The sequence below is a fragment of the Myodes glareolus genome, chromosome 8 (genome assembly GCF_982192425.1).
Source record: "Myodes glareolus chromosome 8, mMyoGla1.1, whole genome shotgun sequence".
NCBI lineage: Eukaryota > Metazoa > Chordata > Mammalia > Rodentia > Cricetidae > Myodes > Myodes glareolus.
This window is the reverse complement of record NC_142033.1, coordinates 19,763,594-19,786,180: the sequence shown is the minus strand read 5'-3', so window position 1 is coordinate 19,786,180 and position 22,587 is coordinate 19,763,594. Positions and strand designations below refer to the sequence as shown.

The window sequence follows — 22,587 nt, the reverse complement described above, 5'->3', positions numbered from 1 at the left end:
ACGGGAAACCGAAAGAACAGCAGACTTGAGCTAGTGGGAGCTCCTGACACTGGACCAACAGGTATGGAACCTGCATGTTACAAACCTAGGCCCTCTGAATGTGGGTGACAGTTGTAAAGCTTGGTCTGTTTGTGGGGTCTGTAGTCGTGGAACCAAGACCTTTCCCTGATGCATGAACTGGCTCCTTGGAACCTATTTCCTGTGTTGGGATGCCTTGCCCAGCTTTGATGGAGGGGAGGATCCTGTCTCAACTTGGTCTGCCTTGGTATGCTGACTCCCATGGGGGACCTGCCCCTTTTAATGGAGGAGGCACTGATGGAGGGTAGTAAGGAGGTGAATGAGTTAGAAAAACTGAGGTTTGAGTGGAAAATAAATGAAAAACAATAATAAAAGCAAACAAAACATTAAAGTAAAGTTAACAAAACAAAAAGAAAAGAATACATTTCCATCTTTTCCCATTGTTTACAACTCAATATCATTCTTTTCTTCAAGTCTTCGTAACATTGCCTTTCTTGTTCTGAAGCAGTCATCAGTAGGGTATTATGATAAGATGTATGAATTTTGTCAATTATTGTTTTGTGAATTAATTGTTGAACTAACTCCCTCATGCTCACGTAATTATATAACACCCAGCTGTAATCACAACTCATATGAATATGAAAAGTGCTTTGAGGATGAGATCCATATTGCTCAAATATTTTTCACACTATTATTTCATAAAAGAATAAGGGTTATTTCATTGTTTAAATTCTTTGAATTTCATATCATACATCATAGCCACACTCATTTCTCAGGCCTTTCAGATCTGCCTTCCACCCTTATAACTTCCCTCCCAAAAAGGCAAAATAAAATTAAAATTACAAAAATGTCTCATGGAAAATGTGCAGTATCTCACAGTGTATCACACAATGTACTCTTTAAGAAAACAGCTTTACTTGTGAATGTTCACTGCAATGAGTCATTGGACTGGTTCAAGGCCTTTGGGCTCTGGTACACTACAAATGATGGATCCTCCCTGAGACTCCTCTGGGCTATCCTGTTGTTGCCTTGTGTCATGGAGATCCTACAACTCTGGTTCTGCAGGACCTGCCCCTTGAATTCCAGCAGCTCATAGATGTGGTGTGTGTTGGGTGGGCCAGCTCAAAATCTTTAATCCGGGCCTGAGTGGTAGCTGAGTTGGTCACCGATGCTAGTTCTCCATGATGCCCAAGTGAGGGATGAGATTGGCTTTTCCATTTCCACACAATCAGAGTTAACTGTACCTCATCCATGTCACCAGGGCCAACTCTCTGACACTGACAAGATGAGGGGTAAGGATCAGCTCTCACACACTAATGAGGCCATGCCCATCCACACCTTTGTTTAGGGCTAGCCCTTCCTAGCTGCTCAGGCAAGTTGCATGGCTAGTTCATCCTAGTCCTGTGGCCAGCAATTGTTGGGTTTAGTTCTCCCATGGACACACCATCCGAACCAGCTCTCCCACACTGGCCAGGCACGGAACAGGGCCATCTTTCCTGCACTTTTATCACAGATGGTGCTACTGTGTGGTGACTGGTGAGGGGATGGATCAGCTCAGCACTGTACTCAGACTACATCATGGTCTCAAATGGGAGCCCAGACCAAGGAGGTCCACATTGCATGGATATTGTCACTGAACCCTGCTACAGAAGAGCCACTGCCCTCTGCAACAGCATAGGTTTAGATAACACCATGGCCTCCAATAGCAGTTCAGGCCTTTCTCATCAGGCCATTCCTTGTTGTCTTCACGTCTGCAGTCCTACCTGTCTTCACAGAGAACAAACTGCTCCCACTTCCCTTTCTGTCTCACCTCTCCACCACATATTTGCTTATCATAATTCTGCATGCCCTGTATCATGCTGAGGCCTCTCCTTAGTTTTTAAATTTTCATTTTTTTGCTTGATAAAGAAGAGGGTTTATTTCATCTCATAGCTTCCTGTCCATTGCTGAGGAAATGTAGGCCAGGGGTTTAAAGCAGGACTCAGTAGGCAGGACTGAAGAAGATACCATAGAGGAAATGTGCTTACTAAGATGTTCATTATCATTTGCTCAGCATTTTTTTCATTATGTCTTTTATTTTGTGAGATTATAATATAATTGCATTATTTCTCCCTTCCCCTCTAATGAAGATATGCCTTGATAGAGTAATCTGTGAATATCCAGAAGGCCGTTTATAAATTAGAACAATGCTGAAATGTAGTTCATGTATATTCTCAATGAGCTCTACTCACTCTTTGTTTTCTTTCCTGTCTTTACAAACTTTCGATAAATGAATAAGAAGCATTTTATGGAAAGGAAAGCCATGGCTGTGACACAGGCCAGTAGGAATCCAATCACATCCAGAGAGTGGTACTGGTACCAGGTGAGGTTGTGTGCAAGTGGCCTCAGGTGCTTGGCCCCTTTGTGCCGCATGACAAACTCAATCCAGAAGATGACTCTGTCCAGGGGTTTAATGGGCTGGTCATGATGAATGGTTGACAACCCCATAGCATTCTTTTTATAGCTGATAGAAGTAAAACAGACATTAACTTACATAAAAATGAAAAATGCACACACATAAACTTTTCTTTAAACATTAAAGCTAATCATACCATATAGAAGGAAAATATAATTTGTTTTATGTTCAGAGGCATGTCTGAGTTCGTTGAGCATGCAATATTAAACATTTATAAAGAAAAATAATAAAAATGAAATATATCTAAAGTAGAGTTTAGACACAGCTAAGTGAGATATTATTTGAGTACATAAAGCCTCAGTTATCTATAAGCAATTATTAGTAATTTTGTGTGCAAAATATGTACTAGTTTCAGGATGTATAAGTAGAAGACAAATCACTCTTGAGTCCTCATGGTGGTGCATATCTGTGTAAATTTGATAAAGATTAACATGAGATTTTTTTTGTACATCTATCAATGATTAGTGGTTTTAATTGCAAATGTGTACTGGTTCTTATTAATTAGCTCTAATAGCTGCTTCTCAGTGCTTTTATGCTTGTCTAATTAAGGTCATCAAATATTTGATAAAATTAATAGGAAGAATAATTTTCAACTCTGTTAGTGTATTGAAGTTTCTCTTACGTTTATTATGCTTACTGTTAAGTGTAATCACAATAAATTTTTGCTTTTACTTTTAAATATGTGTGTGAGAGAGTTTGTGTTTAAAGTGTGTAAACTCTATGTGTATTTGTTTGTGTGCATGTTTGTGTATGTTTGTTATGAGATCTGCTGGAGTTAGAGTTACAGATGTTTGCAACCAACTAATGTAAGTGTTGGGAACAGAACTCTGGTCCACTGCTGGGGCAGACCTTCCCTTATCCACAGAGCCATCTTTCAAGCCTAAGTTTTACTCTTCTTGTAAATATTTGTTTTCTGTTAGCATTGTAATTTTAGTAGTATGAGTTGTAAAAATTTCACACTGGAGATCAAATACAAGTTGTACTTGATTCTCATACTGAAATAATTATTGATGAGCATATAAAGGAGAAGGGTTATAAAGAGAAGTCATCAACTCTGATATCAGTTTAATGACGCAAAAGTAGCAATTGTAATAATGGTAACTTACTGTCTTTTTATTTACAAAGCATAATGAGAAAATTATGAATTTATTCTCATTAAATAATCATCATTTCTTAGTATGTATGTTACATTTGATTAAAATTTAATTTGTAACTTATCTGATTAGGAAATGAGAAGTGGGTAAACTCCTTAGGCAACAGTGAGGAAGGTTAATACAAAAGAAAGGCAGACAGTAACAAAGTACCAATAAAGATATCAGATAAGGCCATGAAAAATTTCACTACTAATAATGTATTAAATTCTCCCAAAACACATACAATTTTATGTATAAATAGACATGTATGCTTTTAATGATCTTTTCCTCTTCTACTGATGGTACTCAATTGAAGAGTCAAAGAGCACCTTACACAAACCTCAATACCAAATGTGAGAAATCCTCTTTTTAAGAGGTTGGCCAAGTCTGTCAAAGAAATTCCCTTAACATAGAGCCTATTGGTGGTGCTTATTCTCCAATGGTGGAAGGTAAGTTTTTATTGCTGAATGATCATTCAATTCAAAGCTGAATCCAGAGACCTCTCAGCTGGAACTGACTTGACATTCCCCACCTGAAAACTAAATTTTGTGGTATAAGACAGTAGAGAGGCTTGAAAGATTTTAAAAGCCAGAGGGAAGTGCTGTAAAGTTGTTTCTTTGATAAACTACACTCATCTAAGTATCAACATAAGTACCTAAACAAGATCTGAATAATGATGACACCTTTAGTCTTTTTAACAACATAGGTCCCTAACAAAATTGGAATAAGTATGAAACCTATACTCATTCTCAAAAACATAGGTCCCTAGCAAAATCTGAATAAGTAGAAAATCTGTGGTTATTCTCAAAAACACAGGACCCTAACAAAATCTGAGTAAGTAAGACATCTATATTTGTTCTCAACCAAATAAGTCCCTAAGCAAGTACTTGATGTGGATATTTTTGTGTGAACATTAAAAATAATTACATAGTATTATCACAGTATTCTGTGAATAAGATTGTTAATAAAGAAGTGACTTGGGTCCAAGACAGGACTGAACAGATCTATGCAGGTAAAACTAAGCTGAATTCTGGGAGAAAGAAGGTAGAGTCAGAGAGAAGTCATGAAGACCCTGGAAGAGATCAATAGCAAGCCTTTACTGGTAGGCCAAAACCATATGGTGATACACAGATTAATAGAAATGAGTTAATTTAAGATATAAGAGCTAGCAAAAATGTGCATAAGCTAATAGAAATGGCAGTGTTGTAATTAATATCATTTCTGATTGGTTATTTCAATCCTGAGTCACTGGGAACAAATAAGCAGTTTCTTCCAAAAGATCTGAATAAGGATGACACAAGTAGCCATGCTAACAGGAAAAGAGGTAGATTTGACTCTGGTCCTAATTCCACATGAAATTTTTAAAAGCACCAAAGTAATGCTAAAAGTCAGAAAGAAATATTCTTTTTCAAAAAAAAGCCCTTTTTGGAAAAAGATTCCAAATGGACTCTTTTAATCAAAGAAAAATAATTATTAACATGTTCATTTGTTTCATAGTAATAAGTTTCCATTATTTAAATTTATCCTAGGACAGTTTGCATATTTAAATATTTAACCATATACTTACTTTTATGTTAATATCTACACTATTTTTATGTATTACATCTTTCATAAAAGTTACCTATCTTTTTCAAAACAATCAGTTTCTTTGTTGTAGCATTTTCCTGTGGCTTCTAGGTGTACGATATTTGATACCACCTCTAACATTTCATTGTTACAGGGAGGGATGCTTGTTGGTATCTGGTCACCCAGCTATCTTAGACCTGAAATAATCACACAGAAACTGCATTAATTAAATCACTACTTGTCCAATTAGCTCCACCTTCTTATTGGATAACTCTTACATATTAATTTTGCATATTTCTATTAATATTTATATCACCATGTGGCGGTGGCTTACTAGCAATGTTCCAGCATGCCTACATCTGGAAAGGGGGAAATGGTGTGGGAAGTCCTTCTGTCTATGCATTGTTATATTGGTTAATGTATATACCTTCTGAGCCTCTGGCAGGGAAAAAATAATTAGGCAGGGAAAGCTAGGCTGTATAATGGGAGAAGGAAGGTGGAGTCAGAGAGATGCAATGAAGCCACTGGAAATAGATGTGCTGAAACTTTGTTGGTAGGCCATGACCTCATAGTAAGATATAGGTCAATAGAAAAAGGTTAAATTAATAAGAGTTAGTCAATAAGAAGTTAGAGTTAATGGGCCAAGAAGTGATTTAATTAATACATTTTCTGTGTGATTATTTTGGTTCTAGACAGCTGGGAACCATCAAGTGGCTTTCACCTCCAACAAATTGGTATCAATGTGTTGGACTAAAATCCATGTAAAACGTGAGGAAGCTTGCAAAGGTATTCTATACACAAAAATACAAAGTTTAACACAACTTCTTGCTGTTTGTTGGCAGTATGTTGCAGCTCCCTTACAAGAGGATTTCCTTATTTAGTTGTGACCATTTTGGAATGCCAGCTTTCTGGTCTTGCTGGCAGTGTTATCGCTAGCTCTTTTGAGAGACAGATATTTGGATAGGGTTTGTGATCATACTGCTGCAACTTGCTTAATGGCAGCATGGACTGACTGTGTGCCTGAGAATAGGGCTGTGGGCATGGCCTCAAAGGCAGCAAACAGCTCTGCCATGCTGGAATGTAGCAAACGAGCATATATATATATATATATATATATATATATATATATATATATATATATATATATATCATAGTAATTGTGCAGCTTGAGTTTTAGACTGGGCAGGCAAGCAGATAGTACCATATATACCATAGTAATGGCATAGTTTAAGTTTAAGAAGCACTGAGCAATTTAAGAAGCACTCCTGGACTGTAAAGAATTATAGATACAAAATAGGACAGATTCAGAAATAATCTAAATGGGTCACAGTGTTGGATAAATTTACATAGACTAGAGAGAGAGAAAGAAAAGTGTGTAGAGAGTTGTAAATAAGGAAATCATATAAAAAAACAAAGTCTTTAAAGAGACAGAATAGACAGTCATAAAATAAAAGGAGTAAAGAAAAATAAGCCACATAAATCTATTGGAAAATTATTGTGTTTTCTTTGAGTTTTTGGACTGTAAAGAGCTAAGTACAAAGAGTTTCATTGTATGGGCAGCTAAGCTAAACCAGCAAGTATATTATAAAGGTATCACAATTTGCAAATTTGAGTTTAAGGATGTGTTGCCTAAGAAAAGACCTTCTTCTCTTGTTTCTCTTGAGTTTAAGGATGTGCTGAAACTTTGCCTTTAAGCCACTGCCATGTTGTGATATTCAGATTAATAGAAATGGATTAAATTAAGATGTAAGAGTTAGCCAATAAAAGGCTAGAGATAATGTGCCAAGCAGTGATTAATTTAATATAGTTTCCATGTGATTATTTTGGGTCTAGGTGGTAAGGAACAAATAAATGGCTCTCTCCTTCAATATTTTATTTCACTTTACTTATTGGCTATTTAAGTTTTATACTATCCTTTAAACTCTGAACAATTACTTTACTAAAAGACTTAAAAATAAAAATTGTCCATAGCTGGTGGCATATGCCTGTTGGACAAGCTGTTTGGAGTATTAAGTAGAAGGATTACACATTGAGGAAAAGTATAATTTACATAGAAAAGAAATATAAAGCACAACATGGAAATAAAAAGTAATAATAAATAAAGTTGGAAAAACAAACCTCTGACACTGAATCATACCCTAATTTGTTTCTGTACCATCCATTATTTTTGCCTTCAGGATAATTCTTGCTCCTTTGGATTTCAGTGAGAATCATATTAATGATAAACAAATACCAACATATAGAGATTTTGAAAGGTATACTTACAAAGGATTATCTATGACAGCCTCCAGTGCATTGAGCAAATTTCCCCTTTTCATTGTTCTGAAATCTAATGAAATAGCTGCTCCTTTGGCTACTATGTAGGCAATGTTATCATGCTGCTCTCCAAACAAAGGAATGCCAATCATAGGGATTCCAAAATGGATCGCCTCATAGATTCCATTGGCTCCACCATGAGTTACAAAGGCTTTGGTTTTTGGATGACCTAGAATAAGATGAATCCAGATTGAGATTAATTGACATTTTAGATATGAAATGAGAAATGTGCACTTATCAGGAACTGAAAGGAGATTTTCTACATGAAGATTAATTTTACTTAATTCAATTTATTAATTTAGTTTACCACACAACTTCTGTTTCCCCTCACTTTTCATCCCCAAAATAGCTATGTGAAGATTCTAGTACTCAAAACCTTGATGAAATGTTTTCTTCTCTCAGAGTGAGAAGAAACTAAATTTCCAGAGAGATATTTTACAGAATTGCTTTAGACTTGAGAGGTGAACTATGAAATTCTAATTTACAGATGAACACATGGAGTACATGGTAGCTATGAAAAAATGAGTGTTAATAGTGATCATCTGCATACCAGAACTTGCTGTTTTTAATAAATAATACATTCACTAAGTGTAATATAAAGGATTTTGAAATCAACTAGTGTAGAGAGCTGTGTAGTGCAGTGCCTTAATGATGGCACTGGTTTCTGCCTTCCACCTCCCCGATGGTGGAAGGCAGAAATCTCCATATATGGCTAAGGCTAAGGCATATATACTTGCTTCCGCGTATCTGGACCTATCTGCTTCTTCCATGTGGCATGCTGGGGTTGACTACCCAGAGGCTATCTAAGCTGTGTGTTGGCTTTCCCCGAGGTCAAAAGATTGTTCAAGGTTTCTGAATAAACTGCAGAAAGAAGAGTCAAATGCGGCAAAATGGGACATTTAAAACGGTAACGTCCAGAAAGAGAAGGTGCCCTTCAAGGGCCTGATGGCCAGCATTTAGTTCAGCCAGACGTATGTCCAAGATGTAAAAAGGGGAAACATTGGGCAAATGAGTGCCAGTCTGTAAGGATATAAATGGTCAGCCTTTGCCTCAGATGCCTACAGGCTCCTGTCCAAAAAATGGGCAGTGGGGCCCCCGCCCCCAGGGCCTGCAAATATATGGGGCAGTCGAGAGTCAGAACGATGACACATGTCAGGGGGCATGGCCTACCCTCCAACATCCAAAGGACTGTGGAGAGCCACTGCAGGCTCAGTAGGGCTGGACCTCCATGCCACCACCAGACTCGTATTAACTCCCCAAATGTGGGTCCAGCTTATAAAATCAGACTTTAAGGGGCCTCTTGATCCAGGAAGAGTAAGGTTGCTTATAGGGAGGTCTTCCATGACATTGAGGGGTCTAGAAGTTCATCCTGGAATTATAGATCCAGATTACACTGAAATAGTCAAAATTATGGTGGAGTCACCTAAAGGCATTTCTACAATTTCTCCTGGAGATTGGACTGCTCAGCTCATACTCCTTCCTAGTCTTCATGGGCAGTTTGAAGCCTGCCCTACAGAAAGAGAAAATAGAGGCTTTGGCTCCTCAGGCATGGACTTAAATTTTTTGTCCCTTGACTTGGACCAACGGCCAATTTTAATGCTCAAAATAGATGGAAAATGCATTCCTGGCCTGTTGGATACAGATGCTGATAAAAGCATCATAGCCAAGAAGGATTGGCCATCCATATGACCAATTCAAGCTTCCTCTCAAACCTTACAAGGACTGGGTTTTGCAAGAGCTCCAGATATGAATGCTAGACAGTCACAATGGAGTGACGATGAAGGTCATTCGGGGAGTATTCAGCCTTATGTCCTAGAGCCCCCCATTTCCCTGTGGGGGAGGGATCTACTGAAAGACATAGGATTTAAACTCAGTAATGAGTACTCCCCAGCTTCACAACAGATGATGACAAATATGGGTTATCATCCAAGTTTCAGATTTGAAAAAAGACTACAGGGGCAAAAAGACCCTATATCTGTACAGCAACGCCCTTCTAGGCAGGGGCTGGGTTTTTCCTAGGGGCCACTGGGGAGGGAATTCCCATCATATGGAAAACGGAGAAACCAATATGGGTTCTTCAATGGCCTCTCTCCTCTGAAAAATTAACAGCCGCAAATGAGTCGGTAACAGAACAGTTAACCCTGGGCTACATCAAGCCATCCATCTCCCCTTGGAACACCCCTATTTTTGTAATTAAGAAAAAATCAGGGAAATGGCACCTATTGCATGACTTGTGGGCCATTAATAATCAGATGCAGCTTATGGGGCCAGTACAACATGGGCTGCCTCTGCTGTCTTCCCTACCTGCTTCCTGGCCTGTAATTATGATTGATTTAAAAGATTGTTTTTCTCCATTCCCTTGTTTCACAAGGATAATAAAAGATTTGCCTTTACTGTTCCATCCTGTAAACATAAAGAACCTGATAAAAGATATAAATGGGTTATTTTGCCACAGAGTATGGCCAATAGCCCTACTATGTGCCAGCTGTATGTTGGGGAGGCTATTGCACCATTGCGAGAGAGATTCCCTGCTCTGAGATGCGTTCATTATATGGATGACATATTGCTAGCTACAAAGGGCAAACAAATGCTGGACCAGGCCTATATGGAACTAGTTAAATTGCTTAAAAAGAAGGGATTTTTATAGCCACTAAAGAGGTACAAAAGGATAAGATTGTCAATTATTTAGGAGCACAAATTTATGAAAAGCAAATTATTCCACAAAAGGTAGAGTTGAAAAAAGATAATTTAAAGACCCTAAATGATTTTCAAAAGTTGTTAGGTGGTATAAATTGGATTAAATGTTATTTAAAGTTACCAAATTATGAGTTAAAACCCTTATATAATGTTTTAAATGGAGATTCTGCTTTGGATTCTACAAGGCAACTGACTAAGGAGGCTCGAGAGGCATTGAGGAAGATGGGGAATAGATTACAAGATGCCTTTTTACAAAGGATTCAAGAGGGTCAAGATATCGTTTTATGCATTCTTCCTTCATATCACCAGCCTACAGGGTTGTTATGGCAAAACGGGCCATTGCTTTGGATTTATCTCAAGATATCTCCAGCCAAATCTCTTGAGCATTATCCTACTACTATGACAACTTTAGTCCTGACCGGGATTCAACAATGTTTACAATATTTTGGGACTGCCCCCACCACCATTATAATGCCTATTCCAGCTATCAGCTATTTTATGTGGTATGATAGATGATTGGGCTATTTTACAATATGGCTTTGTTGGCAGCATAGATAACCATTATCCCAAACATCCATTGTTGGGATTTTTTTAAAGAGCATTCTATGATATTTCCTAAAGTAATATCATTGCAGCCTATTTCCATGGCCCCAAATGTATTTACAAATGGATCTAAGACAGGCTATGGGGTATATATGATAGGTAAGCAAGAACCTATGCTACATCAATTCCAACCTGGCTCCCCACAGATTGTAGTGTTAAAAATTATAGTTGAAGTCTTTAAAGTTTGCCCTTTTGCATTTAATCTAATATCAGATTCTGCTTATGTTGTTAATGTCCTTAAAATTTTAAAAGCAGCTGAACCTATTAAAGGCTCCAGTCCAGTTTGCCTTTTGTTTCAACAATTGCAACAATTAATTTGACAGAGAAGAAACTGTTTTTACATCCAGCATGTTAGAGCCCATACAGGTCTACCAGGACCCTTAAATTTAAAAAAAAATGATATAGTTGATCAATGGACTAGGATGGAATATATATTCATGAGTTCTAACTTGGAGAAGGCGAGGACTTTTCACAAGACTTTTCATGTTAATGCTAAAGCATTACAACAGAAATTTCATCTCTCTCGAGCAGATGCTCTACAAATGATTTTAAATTGCTCTCAATATGTGACTCATCAACATCCACCCTGTATTGGAGTAAATCCACGGGGTCTACTCCCTCTAAAAATCTGGCAAATGAATGTGACCCATATATCTGAGTTTAAAAATATAAAATATGTACATATATCTATGGACACCTGTTCAGACATAATGCATGCCATGCCTCTAACTGGAAAAAAGGCACACAAATGTCATTGCCCTTTGCCTGGAAGCTTGGGCTGCCTGGGGCAAACCTCAACAATTAAAGACTAACAATGGACCAGCTTATGCAGGTCAAATGTTTGCCTCCTTTTGTCTACAAATAGAGATACAGTTTATTCATGGATTGCCATACAATCCTCAAGGACAAGACATTATAGAGCGTGCTCATCACACTTTAAAAAATACCTACAAAAACAAAAAGGGGGAATAGGCCACGGCTGTACCCCAAAAGAGAGACTTTCCCTTGCTTTATTTACTATAAATTTTTAAAATTTGGACGCTCATGGTCGTTATACAGCTGCTAGACATCAGGACTCCCATGGTCCTGCAAAAGGAATGGTCAAGTGGAAGGATATCCTGACAGGGCTCTGGCGTGGGCCTGATCCCATGCTGACATGGGCACGAGGCTCTGTTTGTGTTTTCCCACAGGACCAACAAGATCTGGTGTGGGAGCCAGAGCATTTGACTAGAAGAGTTCAACATGAGGAGCATCATGATTGTCATTTGCTTTTATGCCCAATGCTGGAATGCTAGTACTCGCATGCCTCTCTGGGTGCCTGTGACTGTTGATGCTCCCCATGCCATGATTTTGTTACTGCTATTTCATTGGTGGCTGTTGGAGTTACCACTGTGGCTATAACTATGAGCCATACCGTGCAGACTGCTCAGACCCTAAATAACTTCTCAGCAACTGAAAGGAGATTTGATGGTGGTCAATCAAAGATTGACCTTGTGCAGGAGCAGGTCGATACCCTATGGTAAACAGCTCGACTTGGTTGTCAATGGAAATATGCTGGGCTCTGTGTGACTAGCATACAATATGAGAACTTTACTCACGCTGCAAACTTCTCTTAGTAATTGTCTAGTTATCTTTTAGGTAATTGGACTGAAGAATTTGATGCCATGATGGAGCAGCTGAGGGTGGCCATTGTTACGGTGAACTCTACCCAAGTGGATGCAGAACTAGTCACAGGATTGTCATCGTGGATTACTGCTGCCATGAATCATCTAAAGGAGTGGGCAAGCATGGGAACGTTAGCAGGCCTCTTGGTTTTGGTCTCCCTGGTTTGCCTGTGGGGTATATGCAAGATCAGGTTTTCTCAACAACGCAATGCAGCCATGATTATTCAAGCCTTTACGGCCATTGAAGCAGGACAGCCCCCCCATGCATGGTTGGCGACCATGAAAGGTTAGATTGTTACACTCAGGATGCAAGGTTAAGCACTGCACTTGGGGACAGCCGCTTTGGGCCCAGAGAAGAGCATGCCTGATTGCATGAGGGTTGATACCCTAGATCCTGCCTCTGAAAAAAGGGTACCGGACTGGTCTGATACTCTTCGGGTGGGTGATGCCTAAATGAGGATCAGTACAAGGTCCTAATGTCTTTCTATATCCAGAGATCAGGCCTCTACTCTTGTCTGTTGTGTCTAAAACAAAAAGGGGGAACTGTAGAGAGCTGCGTAGGGCCTTGTCTTAAAGATGGCATTGGTTTCTGCCTTTCACCTCCCCGATGGTGAGTGCTCTCAGTTGTAAATAACTCCATACATGGCTAAGGCTAAGGATCTGGCTTGCTTCGAGTATCTGGACCTATCTGCATCTCTCATGTGGCATGCTGGGGTTGGCTGCCCAGAGGCTATTTAATCTGTGGGTTGGCTTTCCCCTGGGTCAGAAGGTTGCTCAAGGTTCCTGAATAAACTGCAGAAAGAAGAGTCAAATGTTGCGTCTTCCTTGCTGGTCGAGGCAGTGGCGACAAACTAGGATACATTTGTTCTGAGAGTCTTACCTAGAAGGTCATTCTGGGGGAGCCATTTGTAAACTCTGGTATTGGGTCCTAAGGTATCTGGTGTTTTGCCCTCAAATCTCCAAAGAACCTGTTAAAGATTAGATCATGTTTATTGCTAGAGCCAAATTTAGCATTCAACAAACTAAATAAATTATATTTAGGAATATATATGTATGTAACAGCATTGATAAAAATGATGCTATGAATTTGAAAGAGAGCAAGGAGAATGAATATAAGAGGTTTTGGAGAAACAGCGAAAAGGGAGAAATGATGCAATTGTATTATAATTTAAAAAGAGAAATTGTAAAAATAGAGCTTTTTGTGTTTAAATATAACATAGGTAAATACCTCCCATAAAAATGGATGAAGACATCAGAAAGGGTAAATATTGAGAACTCTAGAGAGACTGAGAAGAAGATTGTGCCAGCAGATTCTGTGCTTATTTTTATATTCAGGCAGGCTGAACATAATCATCCTTTTTCTAAGCAGAGATGTTTAGACAAATGAGATAGCTAATGATGCATGAAAATATTTAATATACTCCCATGGTGATATAATTCAATCTCAGAGAAGAGTGGCACATTATTAATAACTCATAATTATATGAACATATTTTGACAATTGTAATAGTCTACTTTTAACACTGTTATATTTTAAATACTTTTGTGGGTTTACTTTTATTCACTTGTTCTGTGTTATTTTCATTGAATTTCAAGTTTTTAGGCTTTGATTACTTATTAGTGACAAATATTCCTGATCCACAATTCTTCTTTGTTTGAAGTTCTCTGAAACAATGCCAATGTATTGATTAATAAAAATATGGAATCATCTGGCCAATCCAAAGAGTAATTTTGCATAGTGTAGTTTTGGAACATGATCCAGGAATGGAGTCACATGAGCAAAATTCTGAGTGCTTGACAGAGCATTCTAAGAAAACAAATCAAGTGTCTTGTGACCTCGATTTCTTCAAAATGCTAGATTGTTTTTGGTAAGTGTGTTTTACCCTCCTTCCAGGTATAACAGATAGAGTGGATCTATTTCTGGTTAACCACTACTGCTTGCTATTGTCATCTAGATAAAGTTTAAACTGCCCTTTGTGTGTTTCTGTTGTGGTTTGATAGAAAATGCCCCGCTAAGGGAATGGCAATATCAGGAGGTGTGGTCTTGCTGGATTAAGTATGTCACTATGGGGTGGGCTTTGAGATCTCTTTGTCTCAAGTTTATATCAGTGTAACTTTCAGTCGACTTCACAATCAGAATTGCTAATGTAAATAAATATTGAGTTATTGAAAATGAAAGAACTAGGAAGAGTTACAAGGAATTATGGAACCTATATTCCCATGTGGACAAGAATATAAACATGACTTGAGTTTTTTATAAGAGTCAAAATTAAATAAAATCTAGTGACCCTGTCTGATCTGTTTCTAAAGAAAAGATATGGGCTCTTCACAAGGTTGGCAGAGAACAGGGAGAATAGGCACATAGAGAACTCTTTTTCTCCCTGAAATTCTCCTGGTTTTATAATTAAAAAATAATCTGGCAAATAGAGATGACTGAATGACTTCTGAAATATTAAAGGCACTATGTGGCCAATGGGAGCTTTACAGTCTGGTTTATCTAGAGACAGTTATTGTTAAAGATTGGCCTTTAATAGTTTTGCATTTAAAAGATTGCTTTTATACTATACATATTCATTCTGATAATAAGGTACATTTTGAGTTTTTTCTGCCTTCATTTAATCATAAGAAACTGAACTCTGATATCTGTAATTTATTACTTTCAAGGCATGACATAATTCCCTATTATGTGTCAATACTATGCAGGAAATGTTTTAGAGCCTGTGAGGAAGGCACATCCTCAGGCTTATCTTTGTTAAATAAAAACCGGGGACTTCCTTTTCTCTGCAAGATGTAATATGTTCAGGTCCAGCACCATGTTTGCCTGCATGGTACCATACTTCCCTTCATGATGATAATGGTTAAATGAGCTACCACATTTAAGTGTATTTTTTTATTACAGATGCCATGATCATGTTGTCTCCTCATAGCAATGAAAACCTAAGCAAGACACTATGGAAAAACTTTTTCTTTGTCACACATGGCTTTTCACACTGATCGTATACAACTTCAACTCATGTGATTCTTGCTCATATGACCTTTTTAAACCCTCAAATTGTACATTGTCTGTTTCTCGGATTAGAGTTAACTATTGCTTATGATTATAACCCCAAGTTTCCAGGAGAAAGTGCTTTAGATGAAGAAATATCTGCCAGAGTTGAATGAATATTGAAAAGGCATTTAAATAAGGGGAAGAGATCCCCATTCAATTTGGGTCACTTAGGCATTCATTTGAATTATTATAAAATATTAAATGAAGATAAGGAGGTTATTAATCATGAGGAAGAAATGACTAGTTCCTTGCATAAATATAAACTGACTGATAACATCTTAAAATTAGGAAAGAAGGAAAATTGAGGAAAATTTCCCAATGTAGGTAATATCAAAGTAAATACAGCACCCCTGTCAACTATGCAGGTGATGGCTCCCTCAGCTCAATTTTTGGAGTCTCCTTTAAAAATGTTTCCTGTATTCTCTAAAGTCACTCCTGAAGCATGGGGTAAGTAATCTGATAATTAACCTAATCTTGCATTCTTTCTGCTTTTTGATGAGGATTTCAGCAAGCTTACGAAAAAGCTTAAGTTTACAACCTAGACAAGCTAGGGCATGAGAGGAAAGGAATTAATTTACCAATTCCTCCCTGACCTCATGAGCTCAGCTTGGTGTTTCAGTGAAATTTCAACAAAATAAAAGTGTTTAGCATGAGGTACACATGAATAAAATGAAGGATTTTAAGAAGGCTTTTGCTTTCTGTGGATCTACTGCTCCATGTAGTTATGAATCTTTTTGGTTGGAACAATAATGCACTATGGTTGCTGTGATTTCCATATATTTGCTAAAATGGTTCTTAACCCTTTCAGACTTCTTCACTGACAAGTGTGGTTTGCAGAGAAAGCCCATAAAATGCTATAGAACTAGGACTGGGGTAATCCTAATTGTTACATATGAAATGCTGACAGAGAGTGGTAGATTGGTATAATAGATTATCCGCTGCATAATATGCTTTTGACAGCTTCTCCCACATTAGTGATGTAGCAATGGCTTCCTGGATTTAGCTGATATGGAATCTGACTTCAGGACTAGCAAAGTAGTAAAAATACAATGTCCCTCTCTGGCTTTTGGCTGATTTCATAGAAAAACTCAAAGATGCTACTGAAAATTTAGCAAAAGGGAAACAAATTTGAGCGTTATTATTAAAACACTTAGGTTTTGATAATGTTGATAAAGATTGCCAAGGATTAATCATGCCTCAAAGAGAGATAGAAAAGTTCTAGATTTTTCGAAGTTAATTTACTTTAGAATGTAGAGATCTACAAACAAGTATATGGGGACATAAATATGACTTAATATTTCATAGGTGTCATAAATTATATAAAAGCCTATTGACCCTTTCTGGACATCTTGATGTCCTGTTTCTAAGGAAAAGATACGGAATCTTCACAAGGTAGTAAGAGAACAATGAAAAACAGGCACATGGAGCTTCCCTTTTTCCCTGGAATTCTCCTAGTTTTGTAATTAAAAAATAATCTGGTAAATGGAGATGGTTGATTGATTTATGAAATGGTAATGCCACCATGTAGACAATGGGAGCTTTACAGAGCCTGGTTTACTTAAAACAGCTGTTGTTGACTTTTAATAGTTTTGCCTTTGTAAAAAATAGTTTTTACTATACATATTCATTGCCATAATAAGATACATTTTACTTTTCTGTTTCTTCATTCAACCATAAAGCATCTCATTTTGATATTAATGGATTGTATTAACCCAAGACATGACAAAATCCCCTATTATGTGTCAATACTGTGCAGCAAATGATTTAGAGCCTGTAAGGGAGGCCTTACCTTGGATGGACTTAGATTTGTTAGGTTCAACTTTGGACAAATTGCTAAGGTGCTTATTTAATATTGCAAAGTTGACCTGGCTGCCTTGTTTTCCTTTCATCCTTCAGTCCCTACCTGAGGTACCCTCCTCGCTAACATACCCTGAGTGGTAATGGAAGAATTATAATTATTTGATTTTAAATTATGAAGGCATTTGTATATTGTGTAGTGTCATAGACACAAGCTCCCTATTTCTTCCTTGTGTGTTAGGACTTTCACTCTGACTGGTTAAAAGCAGAGTGATGAGTTTCATCTTTCATGATGCAGACATCATTGTGAGGGAAGCACCCGTCTCTACCTTTTCTTTGGATATTTCTCTTACAAATACTGGCAGGTCAACCAAAACCTAGATTTTTTTTTCTTTTATTGCATTTTCTTTCAATTAGCCAAAAATGTACTTTGATTGACAGTTGGTAAGCCTAGGCTGCTCTCCTTTAAATGGCCCTCTCAACTGTACACTAAAAAAGGCCTATTCCAAAATTAGGATGCAGAGTCATGCTGCATTACAAACTTTTTCAATACCTGCTTATTGTTATTCTGGAATAAATAATAAATACAAAATAACTCACCCCTGAAAATTTAATGTATGCAGTGCCTTTAAGTAATCACCAAATAGAACAAGTGACTCTGAAAAATTTGACTATGTCTACATACTCTTGATAGCAATGTCATCATCATGCCAGCATTTCAGAATGTGCCCACAGTGATCACTGTGTTTATATACAAGTCACTCTCAGTCAAAAACACCTTCTGCAGTTTTGAAACATCTGTTGTGGATATCTCTTTGGCTAAAAGAAATTAGAACTTCCTTAAAACTTTACTTTTCACACAATCATTTCTATAAGCAGACCTTTCAAGGACGTTCACAGACTTAGTACAGAGTCGCCTCCTATGGAATGCTTTCTCTCACCTTTTGTGGAATCTGGGCAAGGGCCCATGCGATTGCATTGGCTTTGTCTTCTGACATGTTTCTAACCATTGACCCCAGAGAAAACACCACAACACCATGCTCTCCAGAGGTCTGGACAAAGTCTTCCATTTCCTGTGAAGAGAATTTGCTTCATGACAAAATACAGTTGTAGAATAATCCACTTATGAAACATTTATGAAAAACTAGGAGAATAATAATTGAAGTGTTTATAAGAATATTTAGTATAGTGGTGTTAATACATACAAAAGACCAACATGACAATATCAAAGACTTTGAACTTCGCAGTTATCCACACAAACTATTCTCACACATTGTCTGAGTGATATTCTAAATATTTTCCTCTAACAAAATTTTATACTCAGGAGTGTAAGCATATTCTATAAGCATTTAAAGATTGTCACTTCACTTACAAAGTTTCTGCTTACACAAATGTTTGTTATTTTTTCCCTTGCTATTTTGTTTTTCTCCTGTAATGACTGATTTAACATAATTAACTAGTGTTTGATAAAGTAATATTTATGTTATATTATTTACACTGTGGTTATTTTCACAAACTTCCTACTATGATTAATAAAATATTTTGAATCTTTGTGAAACAAGAATAACCGCATGATAAACATATACTATATAATAATTTTCTGATATTGTGCATGAATAGGGTATTTTCAAAGCTAATATCCAAAATTTACTGGTTGGAGAGAAACATGTCTGTCTGTTTGTTCAGATATCAAACAATTACTTAGGATATATGTTAATAATAACTTTTGGTGATGAGCAGTTTTTGATTGATGAGTTTTACTGACTTAATTTCTCTGTCTTTTCTCATGTGTTAATATGTGAGTGGGCTTGTTTGCACATATGTGTTTTTGCATGTGTGTGTGTTTATGCATAATTGTATATGTGCTTATGTGTCTCTGCCCCTGTGTGTGCTTATATGCGTGGGTATGTATGTGTGTGTGTCGGGGTTGCTCGGGAGATTCCTTGGCTTTGTTTAACACATAGATGCCAAAAGTTAAAATCTGATGTCTTCTTCTACTAATCTTCAACATAGGGTTTGAGACTGTCTCACACTGAACACAAATCCTACCATTTCTAACAGACTAGTGGCCAGCAAGCTCCCAGTATCAACCTGTTTCTGCAACCTTAGTGCTAATGTCATTGCACTGTGCTGAGACACCCAACCCTTTGCCTGGATGTTGTCATTCAAACATACATCCTCATAATTGCATGGAAAGGGCATTAATCAATTGCTAACCACCTAAGAACCCTAACTGACCTAGTTTAATTCACTGATAGTAATATTTCCCAGGTCCATCACATTCTTTCCTGAGTTTATTCACCTCCTACTTAGCAGGATGCTTATGTCACCTTCCTATATATCTCTATTCCTGGGAGAAAAATCTAATGAAACCTGTAGAATCATGTTCACCAGAAAGGATACCAAATAAGAAAGAGATCTTAAGAATGTACTTAACTTTGGCAAGGGTTTAGCAGGTTTGCAGTGGAGACCTCCAACATAGTCAACATTTGGTAAGGTTGGGCGAGGAAACTCCAAATCCCAGTAGGATCTAATGAGCTACATTTCTGCTTTGCCTATTGTCTCAGTTAAGGTAGTGGGCCTTCCTGGAAGGAGAAATGAGCAAGTGAGAAGGAGAAAAGTTGACAGGATTGTCATTTGAATATAAAATATATTTCCTTAAATGATGGAAAAATATATGCTTGATATGGAACATGTGCATTTAAAAACCAGTGTTTATTGATATGTATCATAATTTGCAGTGTAATGATTTGTTGCTCACATAATATACATAAATATCAGTTTAGGCTTTTTTTAAAGCAAATTGTAAAAGTTAACTAATGTTTGTACATTAACTTGAAACAGTTATTGTAATACCTCCTAAGCCACTATTTATTTATTTATTTGTTTATTTTTTTGAGAAAGTAATTTTATTAAATTATAAAAGTTTCCATTTCTGCCCCTCCTCCCAACACCCTCCCACTCCCCCCACTCCCTCTCCAACCCTAAGAGCAGTCAGGGTTTCCTGCCCTGTGGGAAGTTCAAGTTCCTCCCCCCTCCCTCCAGGTCCAGGAAGGTGAGTATCCAAACAGACTGGATCCCCAAAATCCAGTATATGCAGAGGAAACAAGTTCCAGTGTCATTGTCAATGGCTTTTCAGAAAGACTCCGGGCCAGCCACATTCAGAGAATCTGGTTTGATCACATCCTCGTTCAGTCCCAGTCCAACTGGCCTTGGTGAACTCTCATTAGATCAGTCCCCTATTTAAAGAGCACACATTTTATTCCTCTCTGCATCTCTAAAAGTAACAGTGCAAATATAAACACACATTCCAGGTCCAAAAGTCCATGGTCAGACTTCCCCAGGGTCCTTGTAGTTTGTAGCCATTCCTTCTTCCTTGTTTTGCTAAAGGAGCTGTAAATTTTGTGAATTGCTGAATTTCTTGGTTAGTGCTTCTACCTTTGTTCCATATTAAGAAATTTAATGGTGCTTATCTTACAAAAACAATCACAATATTTTCAGAAATTATGAGAAATGAAATTTTGCCCAGTCTAACCTATGAAATATTTTTTAAGAGGAAGAAAAGAAACAGGACATCAAAAAATACAGACCTTGTATGTGTGTATTCATGCTTCCATAGTATTTAAAAAAATGGATGTTAGGAAAGTATACCATAAAAAGGTATGGTGTTGGTAGAAACCCCAGTACCACTTTTAAGTCTATGAACTAACGTAGTATCTTTAAGAGTAAAGGAATTCTTTAGGAAATACAGATAAAATATTTTATAATTTATATTTTTATTTATATATATATGTGCCTCCGTGAATATATACTACATTTATTCAGGAATCAGCAGATACCATAAAAGTGTAGCAGGTCCCATCAAGCAGAAATTACTGGCAATTTTAAGACACTGGACCAGAGTGTGTCCTAGGAACAGAACTCAGGTACTCAAAATGAACAGAAAAAAACTCTGAACATTTTGGTTCTATTTACAGACCCCATAGTTTAGTTTTAAATAAATATAGTTGTCTTTGCAAGAGAAAATAATTTCTTCAATATTATATACATATTGAAAGTGTAAAATATTTCATTCCTTAATATACATTAATTATGATTTTGTTACCTAGATAGTGACTTATGAAAATACATTAAAAATTACAGCAAGATGCTTCTCTTTGCAGGTCTGTATCTCAGCAGAATGTCCTGTTTCAGGTCTGATACCTGCTACTCTTTGATCAATACTATGAGCCTTTACAGTGAGTTTGGTAGCTAACATCATATTACATTTGGACACCTATAAAAGGCAACTTCATTTTGCACTTCATGGACATGAGTATAGATTTAAATACTTGGGAAATTTCGGTCATTGAGCTACTGAGGAGAAACATAACTTACCCAACATTTCACTGTAAAACTGATCCCATTTCTTCTCGTTAAGTGGCTGCAACCAAAAATCAAAGTACAGCATACACATCATATTTTTTACCCTCTCCATGAATGTCATTTGACCACCTAGTCCTGACATAATTACAGGTACATAAGAGGGAGGGACTAGAAATTTCCCACTGTTCTTTTCCATTGTATAGCCAGGAGAGAAGCGAAGACTGTACAGAAAAGGGATCTGGAGAAGTTCAGCTATCAGCTCCCCACAGGGAGCAACAGGATCTGAGACAAGGACATCAAACTTGGATCCCTGTAGTTTTATCATAAGTTGTTTGTTTGAAACTGTATCTTTGCAAATCTTTAGATAGTTATTAGAATATTCCTCAAACAGGTTTTGTAGCAAAGGAGAGAAGGATAAACACATATCTCTTGGTATCTCATTAGTCCATACATCCACAGCCTTTGTAAAAACCTTGTCCATATCATCTTTACTGACAGACGTAGGAAAACTCTCAAATTTCAGACCAGGTGACTTTTGGGGATCAAGGAAGATAGAAGCTGAAGGTCTCAGAACTGTCACTTCATGACCCCTCTGTACAAGTTCATCCAGTATTGTCTTTAGATTCAGCCAGTGACTGTATTCCACTGGCCATACCAACACCTTCCCACAGCTCCCAGATCTTAAGTAACAACCCATTTGCAGGAGAAGCAGAACAGACATCCACTTCACAGTCATCCTGAGTCATCAAAGTCTTCTGTTCAGAGTGTGTCCCCTGTGTCATCGCTGATCCTTATATCTAAGGAGAAAAAGCCTTGAGTTAAAATATAACTGGAGTTGATCAAGGCAAATGCACTAAATGACCACAATGAACTTCTGATCTAATGGAGTTAGTAAAAGCAAATATTAATTATTCACATTTGCAG

The 22,587-nt window shown here is 37.3% G+C and overlaps 1 protein-coding gene across 2 annotated transcripts; it reads right to left on the bottom strand.

Annotated features, from left to right (window-relative positions):
- Positions 1-410: 410 nt before the first annotated feature.
- Positions 411-22,457, bottom strand: LOC146893793 (UDP-glucuronosyltransferase 2B15-like). Of its 2 annotated transcripts, XM_087908908.1 has the most exons (5): positions 19,737-19,861; positions 18,240-18,373; positions 13,333-13,420; positions 7,438-7,657; positions 411-2,521 (listed from the first exon to the last, which is right to left on the bottom strand). In XM_087908908.1, the coding sequence occupies exons 2-5, from the start codon at positions 18,366-18,368 to the stop codon at positions 2,242-2,244; spliced, it is 717 nt and encodes a 238-aa protein (XP_087765034.1). In that variant the 5' UTR covers positions 18,369-18,373; positions 19,737-19,861; the 3' UTR covers positions 411-2,241. The 2 variants fall into 2 exon arrangements, 1 of the variants encoding a protein (XP_087765034.1); XR_015738539.1 differs by lacking the exons at positions 411-2,521; positions 7,438-7,657; positions 13,333-13,420 and adding an exon at positions 21,676-22,457 and having other exon boundaries at positions 19,737-19,883.
- Positions 22,458-22,587: the final 130 nt, after the last annotated feature.

Excerpts from the sequence above, each read along its gene's own strand:
- LOC146893793 (XM_087908908.1), bottom strand. The coding sequence starts at position 18,368 with ATGGAAGACTTTGTCCAGACCTCTGGAGAGCATGGTGTTGTGGTGTTT. Across the intron at positions 13,421-18,239 it reads TTGCCCAGATTCCACAAAAG|GTTCTTTGGAGATTTGAGGG; the intron begins GTGAGAGAAAGC and ends AATCTTTAACAG. Across the intron at positions 2,522-7,437 it reads GCTGTCATAGATAATCCTTT|CTATAAAAAGAATGCTATGG; the intron begins GTAAGTATACCT and ends TACTTCTATCAG.